Source organism: Eumetopias jubatus, unplaced genomic scaffold (assembly GCF_037043125.1).
Source record: "Eumetopias jubatus isolate StellerSeaLion01/CBP00866 unplaced genomic scaffold, mEumJub1_p1.0 scaffold_10, whole genome shotgun sequence".
In the NCBI taxonomy this organism is placed as follows: Eukaryota; Metazoa; Chordata; class Mammalia; order Carnivora; family Otariidae; genus Eumetopias; species Eumetopias jubatus.
Genome location: NW_028274816.1, coordinates 56,387,260 through 56,414,830, shown reverse-complemented (window position 1 = coordinate 56,414,830; position 27,571 = coordinate 56,387,260). Strand labels below are relative to the sequence as shown.

Genomic DNA, 27,571 nt, shown 5'->3' with positions numbered 1-27,571 from the left:
GAGAACTACAACTTCTTTTTAAAGAAAAACGGGAGGAAGTAAACAACAAATATGACCTCAAGCTGTGTGTGGCAAACTACCAAACCTAGGATTGAGTAGCAAACTTGAAATTCGTTCTTAGAAAAATATTCAGACCTGGTGCTTTGGAAACAAGGAAATCAATGCGTTCAAAGAACAAACAAAATTAAGAACAGACAAGGGGAAATTACAACAAACAAAAAGCAAGATTATTTTTAATGACCAAGTTCCACAGAAATACATTTGAGGGGCATGTGTGGGCTCAGTCGGTTGAGAGTCTGACTCTTGCTTTCGGCTCGAGTCATGATCTCTGGGTCCTGGGATGGGGCCTGCATCGCACTCCATGCTCAGTGGGGAGTCTGCTTGAGGATTCTTCCCCTCCCTCTGTCCCTCCCCCGACTCGCGCGCACTCTCTCTAAAATAAATACATTTTTTTTTAAAAAGCATTACATTTGAAAGCTTCCATGAAATTGATTTCTTCTTTAAAAAAAAAAAGTAAGGCTGATGCAGTAATAAATGAAAATAAATTTTTAAAAAAACCACAAAAGACTTTTTATAAATGTATCGAAGAAGAGCTCTCCTAAATGGCACTGGCCCTAATGGATTAACAACAGGATTTCCCCCAGCTGTTCATAAAGTTCTGTAAATTGTCCCAGGACATAATTCAGTCTACAAGGGAGAAATGGTCTTCATAACTCATGCATGTCAATTCTGAATAAAACCCCAGGACTAAAATATGTATTGGTGAGGACCTACTATGCGTCCCTAGACCAGAAATAGAAAGAAGAGATATCGGGGCGCCTGGGTGGCTCAGTCAGTTAAGCATCTGCCTGCGGCTCAGGCCATGATCCCAGGGGTCCTGGGATCGAGCCCCGCATCGGGCTCCCGGCTCAGCGGGGAGCCTGCTTCTCCCTCTCTCTCTCTCCCTGCCACTCCCCCTGCTTCTGTTCATGCTTTCTCTCTCTCTCTGTCAAATAAATAAAATCTTTTTTTTTTTTTTTTAAGAAGAGATAGCAAGAAAGAGATCTTCATCACTGGGGAGCTCACAGTCTAGTTGGAAAACAGGATGTAGACAGATAAAGATAGCTTTGTTATTTCTAAGGCCTGGGAATGGGTGGGGAAGAAATAAAAATAAAAATGGCACAGATGTTGCCCATGGGGAATTTACAGCGTACCTGGGAACTTGTGTTCCAGAAACTTAACCCAGAGAAGAGAACACTACTCCCTCCCTCGGAGGGGAATGAATCAGAGAAGACTCCCTGGAGAAAGTGTCATTCGAGCAAGGCAAGGAAGGAAGATTTCAGAGATAAGAGCATGAGCACCAGAGTCAAGTGACCATGGGATCAGATCTCAGTTCTATAATTTCTTTGCTGTGTGATCTTGGGCAAATGACCTCCCTTCTCTGGGCCTCGTCTTATAAAAGGAAGCATCTCCCCTTACTTCCCTGTGTTGGGGTAGGACTTACCTTAAAGGAGAAATTCTATGGAAGATGCAGTCCTGTAGTGATGACCCTACATTTAGGTGCCACTACTATGTGACTTCAAGATGTGAGCGGGTGAGATCCTCGAGAAGCCCTGTCTCGTAAAACGTCCTGCAGTGATGGAAAGGTTCTGTATCTGCACTGCCCTGTATGGTAGCCGCCAGCGACACCGGGCTATTGAGCTTCGAACTAGCAGCTGGTGCAACTGAGGAACTCAATTTTTTACTTGAATTCATTTGCATCTGAAGAGGAACCGACAGCTGGTGATTACCAGATAGGGTGGCACCAATCCGAAGGGCATCTTAGGCAGTGGCACCAGCTTGAGAAAAGGCCTAGAGGCGTGAAAATAATACAGCCCAGAGGATCTGTCCTGGTCTCCTGTGGCAGCTGTAACAAGGTGACCACAGACTTAGCGACTCAGAACAGTACAGATTTATTCCATTAAAATTTTGGAGGTCAGGCATCTACAATCAAGGTGTCAGCAGACCCCTTCTGGGGCTGCATTCCTTGGCCGGTGGCCCCTTCCTCCCATCACTCTGAGAGCTGCTTCCACTGTCAAATCTCCTGCTCCTGACTCTGACCCTCCTGCTTCCCTCTTATAAGGACCCTTGTGATTACCTTGGGCCCCCCCCGCAGATAATCTAGGATCCTCTTCCCACCTCAAAATCCTTAATCACAACTGCAAAGTTCCCTTTGCCAGGTAAAGTCACATATTCCCAGGTGCAGGGGATTTGGATGTGGACCTCATTAGGGGGCCATTGTTCTGTCCGCCACAACGGTGTGCACGGCCAGAACCTAAGTGTGTCCAGTGGCAGAGAGAAGCCTCGACTACCAAGCTAAGGAGCTAGGACATAGCCTTTCCTTCAAAACAGAGCCATAATCTGTCACCTTCTCACCTGCCTCTGCTAGTACCCTGACCCAACTGAACATCACTTCTTGCTCGGACCATGGCAGTAGTCTCTCTGCTAAAGCAGAAGGTCCTCATGTCCCTCCCTCCCCAACCCCCATAGTCTAGTCCCCACCAGCAACTGGAGGGATCCTATTAAAATCTAAGTCAGATCAAGACACTTCTCTGGGGCGCCTGGGTGGCTCAGTCGTTAAGCGTCTGCCTTCGGCTCAGGTCATGATCTCAGGGTCCTGGGATGGAGCCCCGCGTCGGGCTCCTTGCTCAGCAGGAAGCCTGCTTCTCCCTCTCCCGCTCCCCCTGCTCGTGTTCCCTCTCTCGCTGTGTCTCTCTCTGTCAAATAAATAAATGAAATCTTTTTTTTTTTTAAAGACATTTCTCTGCTCAGAATAGGGTTGCCTGATTTAGGGGAAAAAAAATTTACAGAATGCTCCCTTGAATTCGAATTTGAATTTCAGATAAACAACAAATAATTTTTATTTCTTAATGTTTTTGGATTTTATTTTTTTAAGATGTTTATTATTTATTTGAGAGAGAGAGAGAGAGAGAGAGAGAGAGAGAGCCGTGGGGAGGGGCAAAGGGAGAGGGAGAGAGAGTCTCAAGCAAACTCCACGCTGAGCATAGAGCCTGGCTCAGGGCCTGATCCCACGACCCTGAGATCACGACCTGAGCAGAAACCAAGAGTTGGACGCTTAACTGACTATGCCACCCAGACACCCGTAAAGATTTTATTTTTAAGTCATCTCTATACCCAGTGCGGGGCTTGAACTCACAACCCTGAGACCAAAAGTCGCAAGCTCTACAGACTGAGCCAGCCAGGCATCCCCAACAACAAATAATTTTTTGAACTATGTTTCAAATATTGCCTGGGACATACTCATGCTAAAAAAAAAAAAAAAAAAAAGTTTTCTTGTTGTTTATCTGAAACCCAAATTTAATTTGGTTTTGTATATTTTATCTGATAACAGTAGCTCAGAACACGGCCACGGATCTCCAAACACTTGCTATGGCCTGGAAGCCTTTCAAATCCAGCCCCCTACTACCTCTCTCCCTTTGTCTCACTCTACTTTCCCTCTTGCTCCCTCTGCTTCATCCACATTGGCCTCTTCACTCTTCCTGAAATGTGCCAAGCATATTGTGCCTCAGGGCCTTTGTACTTGCTGCTCCCTGTGCTTGACATGCTTTTCTGCCAGATTTAAGCATGACTCCTTCCTCCCTTCCTCAGGTCTTGGCTCAAATATCACCTTACCCAATGGGCCTTGCCTAGCTTACCTAAATCCCTGCCCCACTCAGTCCTCTTTGTCCCCTTTAGGTTGGCACTTGTCACCACTTGATATATTCCATATTTCTTTTTCCTTTGCTTATTGCCCGTCTCCTCCAATAGAATGTCAATTTCCTGAGGGCAGGGATTTGTGTCTGTTTTGGTCACTGCTACTTCCCCAGTGCCTATAATAGGGCCTTACACATAGCAGGTGCGTAACGAATGCCTGTTGAATGAATAAAGAAAGCAATGATATCATTGAGCTGCTGGATCCAGCTACGCCTGAAGCTAGCCTTGCGAAATCGGATGGACGCACACAAACCAGTTTCCTTCTAGCCTACACTCCCATCTCCGAGACTAGATCATGGCTGGTGGATTTCTGGCTGACTGCATTTTCATCCTTGCTCTGTGACTCCTTCAGGGCCTGGCGACAGGCGGCTGGCAGTGACCTTCGCAGCTGAGTCCTCCCGAAATACAAGAAGAGCACAGGATTGAGGCAGCTGTGAGCCAGAGCGAGGCCGTTGACCAGCGGTTCAGCCCGCAGGGCCCGGGCCAGGAGCGCGGAGTGCGGGGCAGCCGCGGTGATTACCAGCCCCAGCAGGTGGTAGGGGGTCCAGCAGACAAAAAAACCCACCACTACGGCCATGCCCAGTGGCCAGCGGTGTCGGGCCGCGTGGCACAGAAGGGCCCCGTGGCAGCTGGCCACGACCGCCAGAGGCCCCAGGAAGCCAAAAACAAAGCGGGTGGCGGTCACCGTGTTCTCCACCACGGCGGAGCCTCCGTAGTCCACCACACACTCCAGCCGGCGAGGGAAATGCGCCTGGTGCAGCCGGCGGTAGATGGCCGAGGGCACGGTGAGCAGCAAGGCCACGGTCCAGGCGACCCCGCAGGCTACCCGCACCCTGCGCGCCCGCCCCGCCGCCGCCGCCCCCCAGCTGGGCCTTAGGGCCAGCAGGCAGAGGTCGGCGCTGAGAGCGGCCAGAAGGAGCACGCTGGCGTACATGGACAGCAGGATGCCCGAGGGCAGGGCCCGGCAGCCCGCCGCCCCGTACGGCCAGTGGCCCCCGCGCGCGATGGGCACCGCCAGGAGGGGCAGAGACGCACAGCAGAGCAGATCCGCCACGGCCAAGTGGAGGAACCAGGTGGCGCCGACCCTCTGGCGGGCCTCTTTCCAGGTCACCCAGGCCACCATCGCGTTGCCGGGCACGCCCACCAGGAAGACCGCGGCATACAGCAGGAACGGGGCTGTGCGCAGCAGGTCGGTGGAGACGCAGGCGCCATCCACGCAGTCCACGGGGAGATCCGGAACCCAGTCGTAATCCCCATACTCGTAGTGGAGAGAAGTGTTCTCCATCCAGGCCCCAGACACCTGAACAGGAGAGAAATCGTGGAAGCTCCTTGACGAAACCCTCAGGCCCCTGGAATCCCCGCGTGTGGGAACCCCCACTAGCCGCTTGGACGCTGGACTGAGACAAGCTTCCGATCTCCAGTGCATCCTAATATCGGAGTTCTAGAAGACTACCATCCTAGAACTCGCTCAGGAGCATCCCGGAATTAGAGAGTGGTGCCACGTCGGAACCCCAGCACGTTAGAATACTGGAATTCTAGAATACCAGAGTGTGAGAACACTAGCTCATGAGCATCCTGGAATTCTGGAATATTACGATGTTAGAACCCAAGCTTACTCGCATCTAGGAATTCTAGAATGTTGCAATGTAGCAAATGATCGTGATTAAAAAATATATATTTTAGGGGCGCCTGGGTGGCTCAGTCGGGTAAGCGCCTGCCTTCGGCTCAGGTCATGATCCCAGGGTCCTGGGAGCGAGCCCCGCATCGGGCTCCCTGCTCGCTGGGAAGCCACTCCCCCTGCCTGTGTTCCCTCTCTTGCTGTCTCTCTCTCTCTCTCTCTGTCAAATAAATAAATAAATAAAATCTTAAAAAAATATATTTTGGAATCCCAAAACATTATACCATTAGAACCCCAGCCAATTATTCTTTGGAATTGTAGGGCAGCTCTGTGTGATCCAACATTCAGCGTTGATGGAAATGTTCTTTAAAAGACAAAAACAAAAACAAAAACGATTTTATTTATGTATTTGAGAGAGAGAGAGCGTGCGAGAGCACAAGCAGGGGGAGGGGCAGAGGGAGAAGCAGACTCCCCACCGAACAGGGAGCCTCATGGGGGGCTGGATCCTGAGACTCTGGATCATGACCTGAGCTGAAGGCAGACGCTTCACCAACTGAGCCACCCGGGCGCCCCTAGAATTTAAAATATCGGAATCCAAATATCCATCAAGAGGGGGAAAGGTTAATGTGTATTGACAGCAAAGGCCCGGAGGTGAGAACATGGTGGTCATGTTCAAGGAACAGCGAGGGTGCCAGTGTGGCTGCAGTGGAGCAGGGAGGCGAGAGAAGGGGCAGGTAAGAACAGAGAGATATCATGGACCATGGGGCGCACTGTGAGGGCTTTATCTTATTCCACATGAGATTGGGGGCCACATGAGGGTGCTGAGCTGTAAAGCGACATGATCTATCATAGCAATAGCAATAATAATAATTCGTATATATAATATTATCACTATGATAGTAATATATCAAATAAATATTAGATATTAAACATTAAATAAATGCATTCATATATACAGGAGCCACCATCCACTGAGCACTTTGTGTTTTGTGTTGGGCATCGCTCCAGGTGCCTTTAAATCTTACATCATTTGATCCTTATAACCCTCTGATCCTAACACTACCCTTTTACCCGTACTATCATTGTACCCATTCGGCAGACAAGAAAACCGGGGCCCAGGGATGTAACTTACCAAAGATCATTCAGCTAAGCAAGTAACAGAGCTGAGCTTTGAACTGTGTCAGCCCCACTCTGGAACTCCGAGCCCTAGAGTGCATGCACCCAAAAACCTTAGGTTCAGGAGACAGAAGGCAGCACAGCCGGTGGCCCTCAGCAGACCCAGGCTCCGTAACTCAGTTTCAGTTGGCTCCCTCTTGGTTTCCTCATCTGAGAAAGGAGTCACCGAGGTGAACCTACCTCACGGGTTTAGGGGAGGCCTTGTGGAGTTGACGTGTGATGAAGCACGTGGCTCAGGTAAAGGGCTTCGGTGGATGGTAGACCATCCCCCCTAACGTCAGCGTGACCTGCCCCTGAGGCTCTCTGCTGGCCCTCATGGGCACGCCCCAGAGCTCTAGCTGGCATTGACAGCAACAGGAAAAGCAGAGGGGAAGTTAGAGTGTTGCCCTCTGCCTCCTCCTCCCTGCCAAATAGTTGCCAAGAGGCCCAGCCACTTTGTGTGTGTGTGTGTGTGTGTGTGTGTGTGTGTGTGTGTTTGGAGTTTGGCATGCTGCTTTCATATTATTTTCATCACTAGAGTAAAAGGTGTGTAGCTTTTAAAAATTCAAACCCTCACCAGCTGTGTGACCTTGGGCAAGTCACTTAACCTCTCTTTTCTTCAGCTTCCTCGTCTGTAAAATGAGAATACTACTATTCCTACCTTAGAGGTGTCGCGAGCATTCAAGAAGAGAATCAGAGTGGAGAGCTGAACTCAGTGCCTGGTCCACAGTGAGCACTAGCTGTGGGGTAGTTGCTGGTACCTGCCGGTACGCGTGCCCTCTCTCCCCACCCTCAGACCCCACCCCGCCCAGCTTTTACTGGTCAAAATCCGGGAAATCTTCGGCATGTTGGCAGCTCAACCAACTGTGGTATTTCCCTTTGAATATATCAAACAGAAATGCAACGTCCAACACCCACTGTGTCATCTCTTTATCTTTTCCACGTAATGAATGTGGTTTCCATCTGTTTCCCTATCTGCACACACATCAGCCCTTTTCTACAGCACCTTGAGTATCAGCCCGCTGGCTGGATGGGCCGTGCTCGGACTGTAAATAAAAGACATTTAAAGATAATCACGAATAGCCTTATTATTTTATCCTCATTTTGTACAGTAAATTAGATTCATATAAAAAACAATGAATTATATTCATACTGGTTATATATATACAAAACATAATTACCATCATCATCATCATTATTATTTTATAACAATTAAGATAGCAGACGACATTTATCCAGCATCCATTATGCACCGGGCATAATCCTTATGACAATGGTATGAAGTAAGAACTATTGTTATGCCCCATTTCCCAAACCGTCAGCTACTTTGGGCTGCACCATCTCCCCAGCGTCTAGAATGGCACCTGGCAAAAATCAGGCACTTTGTTGGTATTTGGTGAGTAAAAGAATAAAGAGGGAAACTGAGGCACAAAGCAGCAAAGGGGACACTTAGGTTTCTTTCGGTTCCTTAAGCTCACAGGCACCCGTGTGCATGCTCTTGGCACGTGTGTGTTCGTAAATCAGCTAGTCTTGTCAGAACTTCTGCTCTGGGGACCCGTGGGGCTGAACTGACTTAAACCGAACATAGGATACTTCGCCCCTCCCCCCAGAGAAGCACACATAGGCTCATCAAAAGACGTGTGCCAGGAAAGACATGTTCACGGCAGTCCCTGATGGGAAACCGCCCAAAAAGTCACCCCAAGGGGAATGAATAAACATACCGTGGTATGGGGCGCCTGGGTGGCTCAATCGTTAAGCATCTAACTTTGGCTCAGGTCATGGTCCCAGGGTCCTGGGATCAAGCCCCGCATCAGGCTCCCTGCTCCCCTAGGAGTCTGCTTCTCCCTCTCCCTCTGCCGCTCCCCCTGCTTGTGCTCTCTCCTCTCTCTCAAATAAATAAATAAAATCCTTATTTTTATTTATTTATTTATTTGAGAGAGAGAATGAGAGAGAGAGAGAGAGAGAGCACGAGAGGGAAGAGGGTCAGAGGGAGAAGCAGACTCCCCACTGAGCAGATCAAATTCACATCAAATTCAAAAACGAGCAGAAGAGTTCTGTGGAGGGTGGGTAGTGACTGGGGGAACAGGAGGGCACATCGGCACTAGGCTTGTGCTATTCCTTGACCCGGGTCCCCAGTACCTGTGCACACGTGGCTCGTGGAGATACACAGAGCTTCCCAGCTCTGATGTGCGTGTGTCTGTTACCCATGAAAATAAAGTTAAAGCTTCTTTCTTAAGAAGTGGAATTGGAGGGGCGCCTGGGTGGCTCAGTTGGTCAAGCGTCTGCCTTCTGCTCGGGTCACGATCTCAGGGTCCTGGGATCGAGGCCCACATCGGGCTCCCTGCTCGGTGGGGAGTCTGCTTCTCCCTCTCCCTCTGCCTCCTCCCTCCTGCTCATGCTCTGTTTCTGTCTCTCTCTCTCTCAAATAAAGAAATAAAATCTTTTTTTAAAAAAAAGTGGAAGTGGTGAATCAAAGGGCTAGTTCACTGGACAAGTGGCCATTGGGTGAATTATCCAGAAACTGCTGGGGTTCCTGGAGTTTGGAGAATCGTCCTTTGCTCTACACCTGAGTGTGCCAGATATGCGGACCGTTTGACCAAAAGCTTTCCGTTGGGCCGCCGAAGTGAATTCCAAGAGCCTGGAATTCCAATGTAATGGTGATAAGATCACACCTCTCAAATTCCCGTTTCTGATTCCCAGATTCTGAAAAGAATTAGCCTGGAAAGCCAAGATGGCCAAATGCCACCCTCCATCCTTCCCTCTCTCCTTCCCTCCCTCCTTACCGGCTCTTGTAAGAGGATCCTCGTCTTGACCAGATGTCACTCGGAAGCCTAATCCGGGCTCACAGCCAGGACCCGGGAGGTCTAGGGGTCTCTGCTGGTGGGTTCCTGGAAGTTAGTCCCCCTTGCCGAGGCTCCTAAGGGATGCCGCTGAGCACTGCCACCTCACGGGCCCCAGCCAATCTTAAAAACCAGGGGAAAACAGGAATGCCTTTTCATACTCTAAGGGTGTGTTTGTCCTGCATTCTTCCCATGACTCACACATCCCAAAATTACTGGGCAGCAAAGGAAGGTGGGTGGAGAGTTGACCCAGTGTCACCAACCCCAGTATCAATGCCATCTGTTCCTGGAAGCTAGACCCGCATGCGGTTTGAACTTGAAGGCCTGGCGTTGTCTTCACTCTCACTCCCCCGGGGGGGCCCTCTGAGGTCATCCTCAGGGAGGACCCACTGCCTGCTACCCGCCTCCCAGCCTCCAAATGTATACCAGCCCCCTCTCTGCTCTCTGCAAAGCCTTGAAGACAGATAAATATTCCTCTGGCCTTCCGTGTACTGAGAGAGACAGCTCAGGGTCACATTCCCCACAAAAAGGCCAAGGTCGTCAACCACAGGGCAGACAAAAACACAAACAAATCATATCCCTCCTGTCCCCCCAGTTTCCCGTCTTTGAAATGGGAAGATGTTGACCGTCATGGCCCCTAACCTCACTCCCAGCACAGGCGCCAGGGCGAGAACGTGAACTTGAGGGCCAGAATGACGAGATTCATAGTGCAGGTCCGCCGTGGTGAGATCCAGGGCCTCGGCCTCTCTGGGCCTCAACTTCCTCATCTGTGCAGTGGACGTTTTGCCTTGAGCAATACATGGGTAAAGAGATTTCAAGCACCCGGCACACCGGCACATCGGCTATGCCTCCCTTCGTTGCTAAACAATGACGAAAAGAATACAATAGAAGTTGTTAAAATTTACATTTTAAGAAGGCCTAGCAAGAGGAAGTGGTTCTCCGATTTCAAAACTCTTATTCACCAGGTCTGTCATGTGTGTATACTTCTCTCTGTGCATGCTTTGGGCGGAAGGGATATGTTTACACATTTCTTTTGATGTCCTTTAGGGAATAAAACCGTGTTGTTAGAGGAAGTTGTTCTGAGTCAACAAACTGGAGCTCACTGCGTGACCTGTGACATCTCCCGGCCCCTCCCCGGGTGACCATGTCTTGGCTGAGCCTTGTCGTGGCCCCAGACCCTCCCGACGAGACAAACGCCCCTTCCATCCCCTCCTGCCATGCTCTGGGAGGCCTCCTCATCTCCCACATCCTATGGGAACCCACCCTGCTCAGAAAAGAGACGAGCATGGCAGAAGCTCAGGGTGGGGACTGCCCTTGATCAGCCCAAACTTTCACGGATCTCAGGTTTACAGGAGTGTGTCTCTCAGATCAGGAGAGCTTCCTAAACGCCGGGATCACTGATCCTGAAGTGCATGTTTCTCAGATTCTTGGGGGGGGCGGAGGTTTTCTGGTGTCCCTGGCGCTAGGGGGCTCTTTCCTGGGGGCTAGGGGATGCTGTGGGCAGAGGCCAGGGTCTCTATAGGCTGTAGACGCCTGGGGGTGGAGAGCGGGCATGGGGTGGGGGGAGACACAGCTTTTATAGAAAGGGAGGGGCTGCTCTGGGTGTGGGATTCTGTTTTACAGCCACTCCGAAAGACGCCAAGTACCAGCCCCTCAACACGGGGGGAGCTAGAAGAAGAAGACCTTAGACGGTTACATTGACGTAGGAAATTGCCATGTCGTGGGTCAAAATAGGTTGGGTGGCACCTGGGTACTCAGTGGGTTAAGCGTGCACCTTCGGCTCAGGTCATGAGATGGGATCAGCTCGCGTTGGGCTCCCCGCTCGGCGGGAGCCTGCTTCTACCTCTACCTCTGAGGTACCCCCAGCTTGTGCTCTCTCTCTCACACACACAAATAAATAAATAAAATCTTTTTAAAAAATAGGTTGCATTCCAGCAAATCTGTAATGAGAAAGCAGATTAGTGGTTGCCAGGGGCTGGGGGGCAGGATGGGGTATCTTTGGGGTGATGAAAATGTTCCAGAACTAGAGAATGGTGACAGGTGCACCACACTGGGAATGTACTGAATGCCATTAATGGTGAATTTTATGTGGCTCATATTTTATAATTTTACGAGTAATAAATAATGAGCTGTTACACCCCCTCACCCCAAAATGAGATGAAGTTTGGCAATTTCATGGAGCTCAACCTACATAATTTTTTAATTAATTCATTTTTTTTTTAGAGATTTTCAAATAATCTCCACCCCCAATGTGGGGCTCGAGCCCACAACCTCGAGATCAAGAGTCCCACAGTCCACCGACTGAGCCAGCCAGGCACCCCCAACCTAACACAATTATAGAAACCTGAAAGGGTAAATGAATGGGGAAGCAAGTCCCTTTTGAACAATGGATATTATTATGTGATATTTGATGCACGGGAAAGAGTGTAGGTAACATCCGTGTAAGTTGTAAAGTACAACAATCAAACGAGCATCTGTAAAACCACCATCCTTCTTAGAATCTTTGAATATCAACATCAAGGGTCAGTAAACTTTTTCAGTAAAAGAACAAGGAGTAAATATTTTAGTTTTTGCTGGCCAAGAGGTCACTCGTGGTCTCTGTCACAGCTACTCAGTCTGCCTTGGTGGAATGAAAGTAGCCACAGACTGAATGGCCACAGTCTGTGTGCCAATAAAACTTTATTTACAAAACCAGGCAGTGGGCCGGATTTGGCCCCAGGCTGGAGTTTGCTGACCCCTGATCTAGATCAAAGACTCTGAAGTGTTGAAATTACAGACTCGTAGAACACTGGAATCACAAGCTATTAGATCCAAGGGATCCGACAGTGGGAGTCACAGACTATTTGAATCATAGGATTCTAGTATGTCACACTAGAACCTGGCAGTGTTAGACATATGGAGCTCCCGCTGTTGGATGTTATAGAAAGGGAATTTTGTAGATGGTCTGGACATTAGTGAAGGAGTCCTGGCCCTCTGCTGTCCAGTATGGTAGTCGCTGGCCTCAGGAGGCTCCTGGGCATTTGGAATGTGGTGCATCTGAGATGCTGCGAGGAAAATACACCCCAGATTTCAAAAATGGGTAGGAAAAAGCAATGTGAGATCTCTCGATAACTTTTTATATTGATCACCTATTGAAATGATATTTTAAATATATTTGGTTCAATAAAATATATCACCCAAATTCGTGTTATCTGATTCTTTTGGTTGCTCTTTGCTTGTCCCTTGCTTAGCTGCTGGAAAATGTAAGCTCCCATATGTGGCTCACATCGTATTCCTATCAGACAACGCGAAATCTGGAGTAATACGCTCCTGGAGGTCAGAGGTGTGATGCCCGGGGCAGGTCACATGACACGGATGCGGGGGAGGAGGCTCTGACCCAGGCCCTGGGGAGCCTGGTCTGCGGCATAGGTGGGTGGGTTGGTGACAGGGCACTTGGTGGTGGGGAGTGGGGTGGGGCAGGGGATGGACACAGCCAACTCGGCCAAACCCAATCATCCACTTCCTTTTCCCACCACTTCCTCTTCAGGACTTGTTGACCCAGCAGATCCCCCAAGCCCCAGATTTGGCAACAGCCTGGCCTGTCAGCCCACTTCCCTCCTGGGCAGGGCTACTCAACACCTCGGAGAAGCCACCCAGATCCCCGCTCGCCGGCCTCCAAGTGTTTCTAGAAGACCAGGGAGGCCCAGCTCTTGGAACAGCATCTCCTTCCCAAACCAGAGCAAGGGAAAGACCTCACCGCCTGCAGCCCACTCCCCAAACCAGGAAAGCTAGCGTCTGACCAGGAACAGAGATGGAGAGAGGGGGGTGGGGGGGATGGGGGGGGTAGAGGAGGAAGTCAAGAAGGACTTCCTGGAGGAGGCTGCACCCTGAAAGAAGGTAGAATAGGGACAGGGATGATCAGAGCACCTGGGATGATCGGGGCGCCTGGGTGGCTCAGTCAGTAAAGCGTCTGCCTTCGGCTCAGGTCATGATCCCGGGGTCCTGGGATCGAGCCCCGCATCGGGCTCCCTGCTCGGAGGGGAGCCTGCTTCTCCCTCTCCCTCTGCCTGACAGTCCCCCTGCTTGTGTTCTGTCAAATAAATAAATAAAATCTTTAAAAAAAAAAAAGAGAGAGAAAGAAGGCCAGGGATGATGTTTTAAAAACAGGCCGGCAGCCGGGAAACCAGACAGGAAGCGAGGCAGAGACCCAAGTCTGGGAAGAGGGGGGAGCCTCGACCTGGAAGGGTGTCGGGTGGGAAGAGGGTGGCCTCCAGCCTGGGTCCCAGGCACAGGCTTGGTGACTTCGTGGACATAGGGCTTCCCTGGGATGGGGATATGAGGGGAGGGGAAGGCTTGGGAGAACATGACAAGGTCAGTTTGAGTGAGGTCAGTGGGTGCTGAGGCCACATCCTCAAGAGCTGTGAAGGTATCGGGTGAAGCTGTAAATATGGGCAGCATGATGGAGAGAGAGAACTCCAGAAAGCCAACATTTAAGGGCCGAGGAACAAACTCTGCTGATTGGAGGTGGCAGGGAAGGGTCGTAGAGAGAGGACGCCCCGCTGTGGGAAGAGGGTGGGGAGGGACGTTGGCTGTCTAGCTAGAAGGGACATCCAAGATCACAAGCGGCTTCCGGGATGGTGCCAGGCGCCTCCCCGCCCCGGCCTGAGGCTTAGGTCTCCCCCAAAGACTGTGGGGCCTGAGGATCTGCCCAGGTATCAACATTTACTACCAAAACCACACACAGCCCCTTCTAGAAGCCCAGCAGAGCACCTGTCTTCTGTGCTCAGACAGTGTCTTCATTTTTTTTTAACTTATTTATTTACTTGAGAGAGAGCGCGCGCACGCACACACGCACACACGCGCGTGCGAGAGTGGGGGAGAGGGGCAGAGGGAGAAGGAGAGAGAGAATCTCAAGCAGACTCCGTGCTGAGCAGGGAGCCCGACGTGGGGCTCGATGCCAGGACCCCAGGATCATGACCCGAGCCAAAATCAAGAGTCTAACACGCAACCAACTGAGCCACCTAGGGGCCCCCAGACAGTGTCTAAATAAAAGTTGTACCCAGGCAGACACGACCATACTGTAGTAGCAGGATCCAACTACATTTGGCCATAATCACGCAAGATCCCAGCCCAGCACTGCAGACTGTTGCCTGGGCTCAGACTGCTCTCGCAAAGGAGGATGACGGGGCTATACCCACGTTGTCCACTTTGGAGGCCACCAGCCCTGCGTGGCTCCTGAGCACTTGAAATGGGCCAGTCTGAATTGAGACGTGCTGTGTGTAACATACACACAAGATTTTGGAAAACTTGGGGGCACCTGGGTGGCTCAGTCGGGTAAGCAGCCGACTCTTGATTTCAGCTCAGGTCACGATCTCAGGGTTGAGACTGAGTCCTGAGTCAGGCTCCCCGCTTAGAATGAAGCCTGCTTAAGATTCTCTCTCTCTCTCTCTCTTCCTCTGCCCCCTCCCCCCACTCACTTGCACTCTCTCTAAAATAAATAAATAGATTTGTAAAAGATTTTGAAGACTTAGTATAAAAAAAGTAAAATATCTCATCAATAACTTCACATTGATTACATGTTGAAATAAAAATATTTGGGGGGTGGGGCGCCTGGGGGGCTCAGTCGTTAAGCGTCTGCCTTCGGCTCAGGTCATGATCCCAGGGTCCTGGGATCGAGCCCCGCATCGGGCTCCCTGCTCGGAGGGAAGCCTGCTTCTCCCTCTCCCACTCCCCCTGCTTGTTTTCCTTCTCTCGCTGTCTCTCTCTCTGTCAAATAAATAAATAAAATATTTTTTAAAAAAATTTGGGGGGCATCCGGGCAGCTCAGTTGGTCAAGCGTCAGGGTTATTTTATCTGTTTCTTTTACATTTTTAAAGTTAATTAATTTATTTAAGTAATCTCCACACCCAACGTAGGGCTCGAACTCACAAGCCCGAGATCAAGAGTCTCACGCTCCACCAAGTCAGCCAGGTGCCCCTGGTTCTCCTTAATTTTTTAGTGTGGCAACTCGTAAATTGAAAACTACCATGCAGCTCACATCATATTTCTGTTGGACGGTGCTGGTCTGTATATTTCTAGCCAATCACACACAAGCACGCACACACAAAACACCAAACAGAAATGTTTTAAAGTCATTTATAAGTGACACAACATTACAATGCTGATTTTTTTTAATTTTCATTATTCAAGTGCTGAAGACTAGTTTTTTCTTAAGATTTTTTTTTTAAAGATTTTATTTATTTGACAGAGAGACACAGCGAAAGAGGGAACACAAGCAGGGGGAGCGGGAGAGGGAGAAGCAGGCTTCCCGCGGAGCAGGGAGCCTGAAGCGGGGCTCGATCCCAGGACCCTGGGATCATGACCTGAGCCGAAGGCAGACGCTTAGCGACTGAGCCACCCAGGCGCCCCGAAGATGCATTTATTTATTTTAGAGAGAGAGAGAGTGCATAAGCAGGGGGAGGAGCAGTGGGGGAGGGAGAGAGAGAGACTCTTAGGCGGACTCCATGATGTGTTCAGACAGCCCCTCCTCCCAAAGCGGGGCTCGATCCCAGGACCCTGGGATCATGACCTGAGCTGAAATCAAGACTCGGCTGCTTAACCGACTGAACCACCCAGGCGCCCTCAGACTAGTTTTTTGTTTTTGTTTTTTAAGTCAAAAGGTTCCGGGCGCCTGGGTGGCTCAGTTGGTTGAGCAACTGCCTTCGGCTCAGGTCATGATCCTGGAGTCCCGGGATCGAGTCCCGCATCGGGCTCCCCGCTCAGTGGGGAGTCTGCTTCTCCCTCTGACCCTCTTCCCTCTCGTGCTATCTCTCATTCTCTCTCTCAAATAAATAAATAAAAATATTTTAAAAAATAATTAAAAAAAAAAAAGTTCCATGATTGATAGAGCATTCCTTGAAAGGGCAGATTTGGAGAGTGGACTCATGGTTGCCAGGGGGTCCAGGACAGGGCTGGGAGGGTGGAGGGACATGAGGGTGACTGACAAAGGGCATCATCAGGGATCCTAGTGGTGATGAAAATGCCCTGCCCCTCGAGTGTATCAATGTCAACATCCCAGTCCTGATCTTGTAATGTCATTTTGCAAGAGGTTCCCATAGTAAAGCAGGTCAAGGGCACACAAGATCCCTCTGTATCATTACTTACAACTGCACGTGAATCTACAGTGATAGCAAAGTTTCTTTCTTTCTAAAAAAAAAAAAAAGTTTCTTCTCTGTTTTTTTTTTTTTTTGAGAAGTGCACACAAAAAAAGCAGTTTACAAAGTAAAAAGTCCAATCTCCCTGTGACCATCTTCCCCCGAGGTGCCCAACCAATGTTTCCGAACCCCTCCCAGCGTGCCTTCCTCAACACCTGCTTTTCACCAGAACCATGTAACATCTTTTTACTTCATGCATTTTCTCAAAACCCAATTAAGTGACACTTTAATTCTCTGCTTGTCTTTAAATCAGCTCACTTAGAAAAGCTTAGCCAGTGAATTTTGCTTTGTCCTTGAAAAGAATACCTTTTGAGAGGCTCCTTTCCCCAGCTCTCTGTAAAACAAATACATCACTATTGTTTAAAGGTTAGATAGTTTCCATTTGTCTGTTTTCTCTGGGTCCAATGTGTTCTATTCACGGGCTCCCCCTGCACCCAGCAGAGACAGACAGGGCGCCCTTTGGGGGTGCTCTGGGGTAATACTGGTTTCTGCTTGTTTTCCAAAGCCCTCGGATGGAAAGAAAAGTTGAGGGTCCCTAGAGGGACCCATTCATCCTGAAAGCGAGGGAGGACCAGTCTGGAAAAAAATGGAAGGGAATGGAGGAGTGTTCACTCAAACATCAGCACCCCACCAAGGGCTGGGGTCAGAGAGGCCAAGAGCGAGGGGACAGGCGGGAAAGGGGGAGCACTGAGCAGATGGTGGCCGGAAGACCCTCCCCTCACACCGCCTGGCTCTTCACAGCTGGGGTGTCCACCGTGGAGAGGGTGAAGGACCTGCTGTCCCTGCCCAGGGACTCCTCGGTCAGCACCTGGCGGAGCGTGGCCGGAAGGGACTTGAGGAAGCGGCTGTGGAATCCCTGGGCTGCCACCACGTAGATGATGGGGTTTATACAGCAGTTGATGTAAGCGAAGGCCACGCACAGGGAGTCCAAACTGGACACGGAGGTGAAGATTTCCGTGTTCTTGGAGAACAAGGCCAGCATCATCCCCGTCACCTGGTAGGGCAGCCAGAAGATGAAGAAGCTCGTCACCACCGCCACCACCACCTTGAGCGTCTTGGTGGAGCGGGTAGCGCTGCGGCTCCAGGTCCGGATCAGGAGGAAGGTGTAACAGATGCTGAGCGTCACCAGCGGCCACAGGAAGCCCACGACCAGCCGCAGGATGGCCACGGCCCTCTCCACCAGGAACCCGTTGGGGCCGTAGTCCACGCCACAGGTCATCCTGAGGGGAAAGTACTCCGTGCTCACCCGGCGGAAAATGAAGGAGGGGATGGTCAGCAGCAGGGCCATGCCCCAGGCCACGCCGCAGGCCACCCAGGCCAGCCACGCCCCTCGGTAGTTCTGGCACCAGATGGGATTAAACACCAGCAGAAAGCGGTCAGCGCTGATGATGGCCAGGAGCAAGATGCTGGCATACATGTTGAGCAGGATGAGAGAGGGCAGGATGCGGCAGGCGGCGCTGCCGAAGGGCCACTGGCCATACTGAATGATGGACGCAAACAAGATGGGCAGCGCCAGGCAGGACAGGAGATCGGCCACTGCCAGGTTGAGAAACCAGATGGCATTGATGGTCCGCCGGACCTCGTACCCCGTCACCCAGACCACCAGGGTGTTGCCTGGCACTCCCACCAGGAAGACTGTCATGAAGATTACCAGGGCAATCGTGTCGGAAACAGACTTCCGGGGGGCGCTGGGAGACTCATCCACAGACATGTTGGGGTCCAGGGTGGCAGTGCCATAGTCAGGGTACTCCAGGGTGCTATATACAGAGGTCTGGATGGGATCAGAGAGGCAAAAGGGGGATGAGTCTGCAGACAGGTGCCAGGGGCCCGTCGGAGCTCCGTGGCTGGAAGCCCCAGGTTCCTCCCCAGGAAAGTGGGGGTGTTAAGGACTGAGAGGCTGCTAGGGGGCGTCATACCACTTATAAGAGTGGAAAAACCTTTCCATGCTGATGAGTCTCCGGGCCACCCTGTCGCCTCCCCGTGAAGTCCCTGGACATCCCTATGATCCAGCAACCAAATGGTTAAAACCCAGTCCTCCTGCAACGTTGTAGTCACTGTCCATTGTGACTGGCCGGCACACATGACACACTGCTTCTTAGCTCTTTTTAATGTCATCAACAAACTGAGATGATATTACTGGGTAGTTACCCATGGCCACCCACCACCACCATCACCCCCTTTTGCTGCCTCCCACCCACTGAGGCAGCTCCGTGCTCCGTCTGGCAGTGGCTCCCCAGAGAAGGTAGTGGCTCAGCAGGGCCTCACATACTGGGGCACAACATTTAAGTGAGGGGAAAGGGGGAACCAAAGAAACTCAGGGGCGCCTGTGTGGCTCAGTCGTTAAGCGGCTGCCTTCGGCTCAGGTCATGATCTCAGGGTCCTGGATTGAGCCCCGCATCCGGCTCCCTACTCCACGGGGAGTCCGCTTCTCCCTCCCACTCTCCCTCTGTGCTCCCTCTCTCAAATAAATAAATAAAATCTTAGGAAACAAAAACAATGATGGGAACACGTCAAAAGGACACAAGAGCCTGGGAGGGACCCCTAGTCAAAGATGAGCCAGTTTGAGTATATAATGATGATGATGATGATGTTGTGGAATGAAACACATTAATATATAAAGATCTATGAATTCAAAATGATAATAAGAACAAGCAAACCCATTGGTCACCTTTTTTCCAGAAAGGGAACAAATCAAGCCTTTATCCTGCCATTTCGCACAGGGTACATTTCAGGGAAAGCAAGAGTCAATGTGGGAAAGTCTTCCTTTAGAGAAAAATCTAAGAATAATACCTGCAGCTGGAATGACAGAATTCAGGAAATAATGGGTCTGGATGGTGACCATCAACATCTGATAAAACCATTGAGTGAAAGACTGATGGGAACTTTACAACAAACAGGCTGGGCTCGTACCCCAAACCGGCCAATCAACCTCAGCATCCGGAGGAGAGACAAGCGGACATTCTGTTCTATGTGATGTGATGCTTTAGAAAGGACACAGCCCCACCTATGAGTAATTCTTGCAAATGAACAAATGTGAGTCTAATCAAAGTTCTAGATCAAAAACTACCAGTCTTGGTGCACCTGGGTGGCTCAGTCGGTTGAGCATCTGACTCTTGGTATTGGCTCAGGTGGTGATCCCAGGGTCATGGCATCAAGCCCCATGTTGGGCTCTGTGCTGGGCTTGGAGCCTGCTTGAGATTCTCTCTCTCCCTCTGCCCCTCCCCACACTCTCGTGCGCTTGCTCTCTCTTCAAAATGAAACAAAACAAAACAGAACTACCAGTCCACAGGAAAAGCGGGGGAGAGAGGAACATGATAAAAAACACCACAGGGACAAAATCAGACCACAGACTCTACAGGACGAATGGTTTGTTTACTCCCACAAATAAATGGCATTGTTAAAAAAAAAAAAAAGAAAGAAAGAAAGAAAGAAAGAAAGAAAGAAAGAAAAGAAGGAAAGGAAATTGTCATTGATTAAAAGAGATTTAGGGGCATATCAAACAAAGGTAATACAGAGACCTCATTTGGATCCTGATTGGAAGAATCAACTGCAAAATCAGACATTTTTGAGAATCTGGGACACTCAAAAATGGAGTGGGTATTTGACAACAGTAAGGAATCGGTGCTAATTTTATTGAGGATGATGTGGTTTTGTGTTTATGTTTTTAAAAAAGGATAAAGATACATAGCCGGTAAAACAGGATGCCTTGGATTTGCTTTAAAACACTCCAGCAATGGAGCGCACCTGGCTGGCTCAGTCGGTATGGCATGCAATGCTTGATCTTGAGGTTGTAAGCTTAAGCCCCAGGATGGGTGTAGAGATTACTTTAAAAAAATTTTTAAAGCCTTTTTCTTTTTTAGAGAAAGAGTGTGCACACATGCATGCATGTGAGCAGGAGGTGGGGGGGGAGGGGCAGAGGGAGAGAGAGAAGCCCAAGCAGGCTGCACACCCAGCTCGGAGCCCTATATGGGGCTCTATCTCACGACCCTGTGATTATGACCTGAGCCGAAATCAAGAGTCCAACGCTTAACTGACTGAGCCACCCAGGCATGCCACCCCCCCTCAAATTTAAAGATCTTAAAAAAAAAAAAAAATTTTTTTTTTTTTTTTTTTTTTTTCAGAAAAACACTCCAGCAAAAGAAATCGCTGGGAGGCAGGAGGCAGGAGGCAGGAAGGGAGGGGAGGACAGTGGGTGATTAAGAACAGCAAAACATATAACTGTTGAAGCGGGGTCACGGGTACTAGGGTTCACAGTATCATTCTCTCTACTTCTGTGCGTTTGAAAATTTCCAAAATAAGACAAAATAAAGAGTAGAGGGGTCCTGAGCACTTCTGCCCAAACTGAGCTGCTGGGAATACCATGACCCCCTAAGAAAGAAAGTGTCTATGAGTCGCGGTTGAGCTGGAGAGAGCCTTATAGGCAAATCCGTGCCCCAGAGGCACCAGACACAGCAGGAAAATCCCCCTGGAATGATTGTACAGAAGCATCCAGGATTTAGACAGCACTTATCATGTGCCAGACATAGCATTAGCTCTTCCGATCCTGGCCACGCCCCCTAAAAGTCCGTGCTACTAATGCGCCCATTTTCTTGATGAGGGCGCGGAGGCACAGGAAAGTAAAGTAGCCTGTTCTAGGTCATGTGGTTAGGAATTCAAACCTATATAGGCTAGCATGCAAACCCCGGGCAGGCTGCCCCTGACCATTTCCAAGAGGGGCCATGGATGGAGGAAGAAACTTCAATGATGAGCTCCATGGCCCTTGGAGCTAGCCCATTCCCGAAGGCCACTTTGTCACCAACCCAGGGAAAGGAGACAGAGAGGAAGAGACGTGGTTGTTACAGAAATCTCCAGAGCTGGACATTTAGCGCACCTGGATTGGCAGGCTTTGGTTCATACCCCCCGAAACACCCACCTTGTGGATTATATAAGATGACCACTGTTCGGGTACCCAGCCAGCCGAGTGCCTGGCACTCAGTATCGGGACAAGAAAGGGCAGCCAATATGACCATTATTTCTTGATGTTATGATGATCGAGGAGCTCAGATCCTTCCCTGAACCACTCTTTTTTATTTCTCAGTCCCTTTACGTTGCCAGAAGGCGGGCCAGGCTGGTGGCCCTGGGGTCCTTGCTGGGGGCCTATATCAGGGATTACATCATTATTCATAGGGAAAGTGTCAATGTCAGCTGAGACGGGGATGAGCAGGCTTTGGTAGGTCCACGCCATAAAATAGGATTCAGCCATAAAAAGGAACGAGGTGAGCCACGATGTATGTTTCTTCTGGGAGTGATGATGATGTTCTGGAAACAGAGCTCAGGGTTGCATGACGTAGCTAATGTATTATAAACACCACTGCGCTGCACACTTTAAAATGGTGAATTAATTTTATGTTATGTGAATTTTACTTAATTAAAAAAAAAAACACGCCAGTGTCATGAAGCCAAGGGAAGGGTGAGGGATTGTTCCTTGTGAACGGGGACCACACAGGCAGGAGAAGCAAATGCCAAGTGACACGCTGGGCTGGAGCCCAGAGCAGGGAAAACCCATTTGCCGCAAAGGGCGTATTTGAACAACTGAGCAAGTTTGCTCAATCTGTAGCCCAGACAATAATATTGCACCAAATGTTACATTTCCCAACAACGATAACTGTGCTCTGCTCATGTTGTCATGTCGGGGATGGTAATTGTTCTTGAGAAGTGAACACTAAGGTATTTGAGGGCCAAAGGGCATGATGCCTACCACTTACTCTCAAATTGTTCAGAAAAGAAGATGATAGATATATAGATCGATAGATTAGTGATTAATGATAGATGGGTGTTTCGGGGGGTATGAACCAGATAGATAGATAGATAGACAAATGATTGACTGATAAAGCAAATTTGGAGAATCTGGGTAAAGACTATACTATATGGGAGTTCTTTGTATTATTCTTGTAATTTTTCTGTAAGTGTGAAATTTTTTCAAAAGAGAAAGTTCAAATTGTTGAAATATTTCTATTGGTAAATAGCCCCCGCTGGGAGCCTTACCCCTACCATCCCCCACCCCCACCCACCCTGCCCCCAGCACCCTGGCTTCTTCCCATTTTCTTCTGGGACCCACCCACCCCCATCCCTCCACTCCCCCACCCCAATCCCCATGCTCCAGTTACTAAAGGGTGAATGCCAGGCACAGAAGGAGGCCCTAGACCACCCCCCTTTCCCGCACCCTCCCCACCCCCCCCCCCCGCCCCCTGCACCTTAGGGTCTGCTCAGTATTGTGTGTCTGCCCTGGGTCCCTAACATGAAGCTTTTGCCCGAGTGACTCAGACTCCAAAGGCGAGCATCCGTCCCCACACCCTGTTCTCATGCTCCCTACTCCTCCCATCAGCTGACAAAGCTCCTTCCTGGCATGAGCTCATGGGGCCCTTTTCCCTTCCCTGACTTCATGAGGGCAGGAAAAAAAAATGCTGATTCTAACACCTTGCAGCTTTCAGGATCCTCCCAGTGCAAGTGGCTTGAAAAATTTCATCCTTGCAGCGTCCCTACAAAGATGGGAAATAACCGGAGTGTCCAGCACGAGGTGACTGGCTAAATGACTGATGACACATGCAGAACAACAGAACGCTACGCAACTACCTGAAAGAATGAGGTGTCGATGCACTGATGTGGAAAGAGCTCCAAGATCTAGGGGGACAGCTAGAAAGCAATGACCAGGGGCGCCTGGCTGGCTTAGTGGGTGGAGCGTGCAACTCTTGATCTTGGGGGTTGTGGGTTCGAGCCCCACTTTGGCGTAGAGAGTACTTAAAAACAAAAGAATGTCTTTTTAAAATAAAATCTTAAAAAAATAATAAGAAAAAGCAAGGACCAGATGGTGCATAAAGCAGGCAACCTGCAAAAGAAGACTCTCTCTCTCTCTTCCTCTCCCTCCTTCCCTCCTGTGTGTGTATCTCTCTCTCCAGAGCAGCTCTAGAGGAAGACAGAGGAAGCCTGTACCAGTGGTTGGCCCCAGGAGGGGGGGGAAGGGAGGGAGAAAGGAGGGGGCGCTGGGCAGTGGGGCGGGGGGGGGCAGGCAATGGAAGGAAGCATTTCACCGTATATATTTTTGTTCCTCTTGTATGAGGAACCATACCAGTGAGTGCACTGCCCATTCCAAGAAACAGACATTGTATAGCAAATATAAAAGAATTTGTGGTTCCACAATTCTAGGCAGAAATCTTCACGGCACTAATGTTAATCAGCTGGGGGGCCCTGACACACCTGGCACCTGCCCGCGGGGAGGTGTGGTCTACAAGGAGGGACGAAGGAAACCCCAAGCAGTGAGGACTGTTTGATGGAGGGCACAGCCCAGTGCGGGGTGTGGACGGGCTGCAGCCCCATGCGACAGAGCTTTCTGCACCTGTCCTTGGTGGTGGCCACCAGCTACATGTGGCTGCTGGGTGAGGGAAAGGTGGCCGACATGTCTGAGGACCTGCATTTTTAATTTGGGCAGTTTAATTAAATTTCAATAACCACACGTGGCTGGTGGCTGCCCAATCAGACAAGGCAGGCCTGGGGCTATGAAGGGACCAGACACTGTTCTAAGCCCTTCCCAGGTGTTAGTTCATTAATTAACTAATAACAGTATTTAAGTCCCCAACAACCAGAAGCGTGGGATACTATTGCTCCTAACTTCACAGGCCTGGGTTTTTTTCCCCCCAGGATTTTATTTTTAAGTAACCTCTACCCCCAGGGTGGGGCTCGAACCCACGACCCCGCAATCAAAAGCCACACACTCTACCAACTGAGCCACCCAGGTGCCCGTCATGGGCCCATTTTAAGAGCCCTTGTCTATTGTGCGCAGGAAGGGCTCCAGAGCAGGATCTGGGAAGAAGAGGAGAGTGAAACTGTCCAGGTGAGGTGAGCGACAAGGTGGTAGCCCTGAGGAGACATGCATGGATCAGAGAACAGGGTGGAGAGGACACGGTATTTACAAGAAAAGCAGTCACCTTCGTCAAGCTCTGTTCTCAGCCCTTTGCCTGTATTAGCTCATTGAATCCACGGAACAACCCTCGCAGAGTTGTTCCTATTGCAACCTCCGTTTCACAGATGGGAAAACTGAGGCTCCTCTTAGAGTTTAAGGGAGCTTCCCGGGTCCTCCCCGCAGGTAGCAAGTGGCAGAGGTAGGAGAGAACTTCTGAGAGCTCCAGCCCTCTCTTGAGTGGCTACCAGGTCTACAGTACTGTGGAGGTGGGGGGAGAATGCATCCAAAGCCAAAGCCACAGGTGAGAGCCAGGGAATGTGCAACCCACCAGAAAATGAAAGAAGGTCAGCGTGGCCGGCAGGTGGCCAAGATGAGGTTGGAAGATCCACCCACGCCATGTTCATGTTCAAGAATTTTTATCTTATCCTTGGGTCATGGGGAGCCATGGGCAGTGTTTGAGCTGCAGAGGGGCTAGGTTAGTTTCAGTTTAGAAAGATCCCTCTGGTCGCTGAGAGCAGGTGAGATGAGAGGCAGCAGGACCAGAGAGCAGCTGAGGAGGAGCTCCGGGCCACTGAAGATGGGAGCATAGATGGGGCGTTAGGGGGTCACGGCCGAGAGGAGGAAGCCAAGTAGAAGAATTTGAAAGCACTGAGGAGAGGCATGACGGCGACACAGTCATGCAGCTGGTGCGCTGTAAACTCTGCCCCAGGCCCTAGCCTCCCTCACCCGGCTTCCGGTAGGGGATCCTTCCATCCCTCCCGGTCCTTCCAGTAAGAGAAGTCCTGCCAACCGTGCCCCCCTTAAAGTGGAAAGAACAGGTCCCCTTAGGGATGCTGTCAGAGTCAGTAAATACAGGAGGCAAGGTGTGCTTCCCAAGGCCTCGGACATCCTCCTCCCCATTCTTACAAGCACACACATCTTTATTTTTTTTTTATTTTTTTTTTTAAGATTTTAGTTATTTATTTGAGAGAGAGAGTGAGAGATAGAAAGCACGAGAGGGAAGAGGGTCAGAGGGAGAAGCAGACTCCCCGCTGAGCAGGAAGCCCCATGTGGGACTCGATCCCGGGACTCCAGGATCATGACCTGAGCCGAAGGCAGTCGCTTAACCAACTGAGCCACCCAGGCGCCCAGCACACACATCTTTAAATAATCCACCCACAGAACCACATGGAGCCACAGAGGTTACATCCTTGGAGAAATGGGATATGAGAGTGAGGGTGGGCATCTTGACTCCCATCGATTTTCTTGAATTGCATGACCTCTGTGACCCCACAACACACACAGTTTTTAAACCCCGCGAAAAACACAAGCCTCCAGGTCCTTGGAGGATGCAGTGAACTGCCTTGCAGGTTGGCAAAAAAAAAAGAAAGTTTCATGGGCCGGTGAGGGTGCGGGCGGACACTCTCGTGCTCTGTAGGTGGGAAATATAAGCTGGTATAACTCGTGGCAAGATCTGTTAAAAGAAAAATTGCCCGTGGACTCAGCCTTTGCAGTTCTGGAAACCCAGACTTGGGCCAAAGATGTAACTTTGGTTTTAAAGGCAAAATATGGGAAACAACCAAGATCCGCCATTGAGAGTGGATGGACCAGCCCAGTAGACTATTATACAGTGGATAAAAAGAAAGAAGGAATTCCCTTGAAATACACAAGGATGACAACAGTATCTTCCCCATAGATGTAAATGCAAAGAGCATAGCACAGGGTCTGGCATGCAGTAAGCGCTCAATAAATACTGGTTAATGATACTCTACATTAGTCATGACAAAAAAAAAAAAAAAAGCAAGATGCAGGCTAATGTGTAGAATGTACTTCTATTTGCCTGGGGGAGAAAGGACAGACACGTCCCATGCATTGAGCACCAACTGTATGCCCCGTAAGAGCTTTCCGTGTATTACTTAGTTCTCTCGATGAGCCTATGATATAGGTTCTAATTCTGTAAGATTGTGATCCCCATCTTCAAGGTAAAGAGAAGGAAGCCCAGATAAGATAAATCCTTTTCTAGGCTTCCTGTGACACAGGAGAAGCAGAATTTGAAGCTTATTTCAATTTGACCCCCTTGCCAAACTACCCCCTACTTCATTCCCTGCACCTCTGCCCTTGAGCACCTGTCGACTGATTCTGGAAGGATCCAACACACACTGATGCCTACAGTTGCCTTTGAGGGCCGTGACAAGGAGTCCGAAGCGCTGGGCTGGGCAAGGGAGAGGGACTCTTCCCTGAATACCCTTTGGTATTTGGGACCATGTTATGGAAAGGAAAAGAAGGTGAAGCCAAGAGTTGGTTTCTCAAAGTCCAGCTGGTCCTGGTCAGGTCTCAAAAGCGGAATGAGGCAATGTCAAGCCCCTCCCTGGTCAGCTAATGTGTCCTCCATTTCCCCTTTCACCCAGATGAAGCAAGACAAGAACGTCTAGCGCGGCAGGTACCAAATCATAGCCCTGCCTCTCTCGGACCTAGCCTTGGGGGCACAGGTGTGCGTGAGGTGGGGAAGGGGGGCCCTCCCTGGGCCTGGAGACAGTCTCCCTCTGACACCGACAGAATCCATGAGACAGGCTGGGCCAACCACGAACCACTGAAGGACCCGGACCATCTCTGCTCCTGCCTGGGCCTCAGTTTCCCTGTCTCTACAATTCAGAACGTCTGAAAGTCAGGGTGGATTGCTTTCTTCCAAGCCAGCTCTTTGCAGCCTCCCAGTCTTCGCTCCTGCTGTTCCCACTGCCTGAAACACGTCTCGTGGATCCCTCCACGTGAGGACGGGTGTCATCTAATCAGACCCAACGCACGGGTTTCCTGCCCTGGGGACCTTTCGGATTCCAGCCTAGGGCATCGAGGCAACTATAATCCTGTGACAATCTTCCTTCTTAGCTGCATCCCAGCCCCGGAGAGTCTGAGATGAGGGTCAGGGGAGCAGGGAGGAGACGGAGGGCAGAGAGGGGAGGGAGAAAGAATACAAAGGGGGGAGGTGGGGGCGGGGAGAGAGCCAGCAAGGAAAGGAGAAGGTGTCCGAGCCCACGATCCCTCTGGGGAACTCACCATGTTGTCTCCCAGGATCCCCACTGATCAAAGGTCCTTCCTGCCCACAGACAGTGGTTTTTAAGCCCCAAGGGAGGGCGCAGATCAC

General features: G+C 50.2%; 3 protein-coding genes and 1 non-coding gene across 9 annotated transcripts in view; all 4 read right to left on the bottom strand.

Annotated features, from left to right (window-relative positions):
* Nucleotides 1-2,502, bottom strand: part of DHX34 (DExH-box helicase 34) — a 31,712-nt gene extending 29,210 nt beyond the window's left edge. For both annotated transcript variants that reach the window (XM_088027683.1, XM_028087898.2), the window contains exon 1: nt 1,484-2,502. The gene's annotated coding sequence lies outside the window, so the exon portion shown is untranslated. The remainder of the gene's footprint in view (nt 1-1,483) is intronic.
* Nucleotides 206-27,530, bottom strand: C5AR2 (complement C5a receptor 2). 5 transcript variants are annotated; one of them, XM_088027686.1, is made up of 3 exons: nt 9,289-14,879; nt 6,707-7,551; nt 206-5,032 (listed from the first exon to the last, which is right to left on the bottom strand). In XM_088027686.1, the coding sequence occupies exon 3, from the start codon at nt 5,015-5,017 to the stop codon at nt 4,001-4,003; it is 1,017 nt and encodes a 338-aa protein (XP_087883812.1). In that variant the 5' UTR covers nt 5,018-5,032; nt 6,707-7,551; nt 9,289-14,879; the 3' UTR covers nt 206-4,000. The 5 variants fall into 5 exon arrangements, with proteins under 5 accessions (XP_087883812.1, XP_087883811.1, XP_087883810.1 ...); XM_088027685.1 differs by having other exon boundaries at nt 6,483-7,551; nt 9,289-14,877; XM_088027684.1 differs by lacking the exons at nt 6,707-7,551; nt 9,289-14,879 and adding an exon at nt 27,484-27,530.
* C5AR1 (complement C5a receptor 1) lies at nt 15,446-27,571 on the bottom strand. Its single transcript, XM_028087849.2, has 2 exons — nt 27,484-27,571; nt 15,446-18,288 (listed from the first exon to the last, which is right to left on the bottom strand). The coding sequence occupies exons 1-2, from the start codon at nt 27,484-27,486 to the stop codon at nt 17,236-17,238; spliced, it is 1,056 nt and encodes a 351-aa protein (XP_027943650.1). The 5' UTR covers nt 27,487-27,571; the 3' UTR covers nt 15,446-17,235.
* TRNAK-UUU (transfer RNA lysine (anticodon UUU)) lies at nt 24,216-24,288 on the bottom strand. The gene has a single exon. It is a non-coding gene; the product is annotated as a tRNA-Lys (tRNA).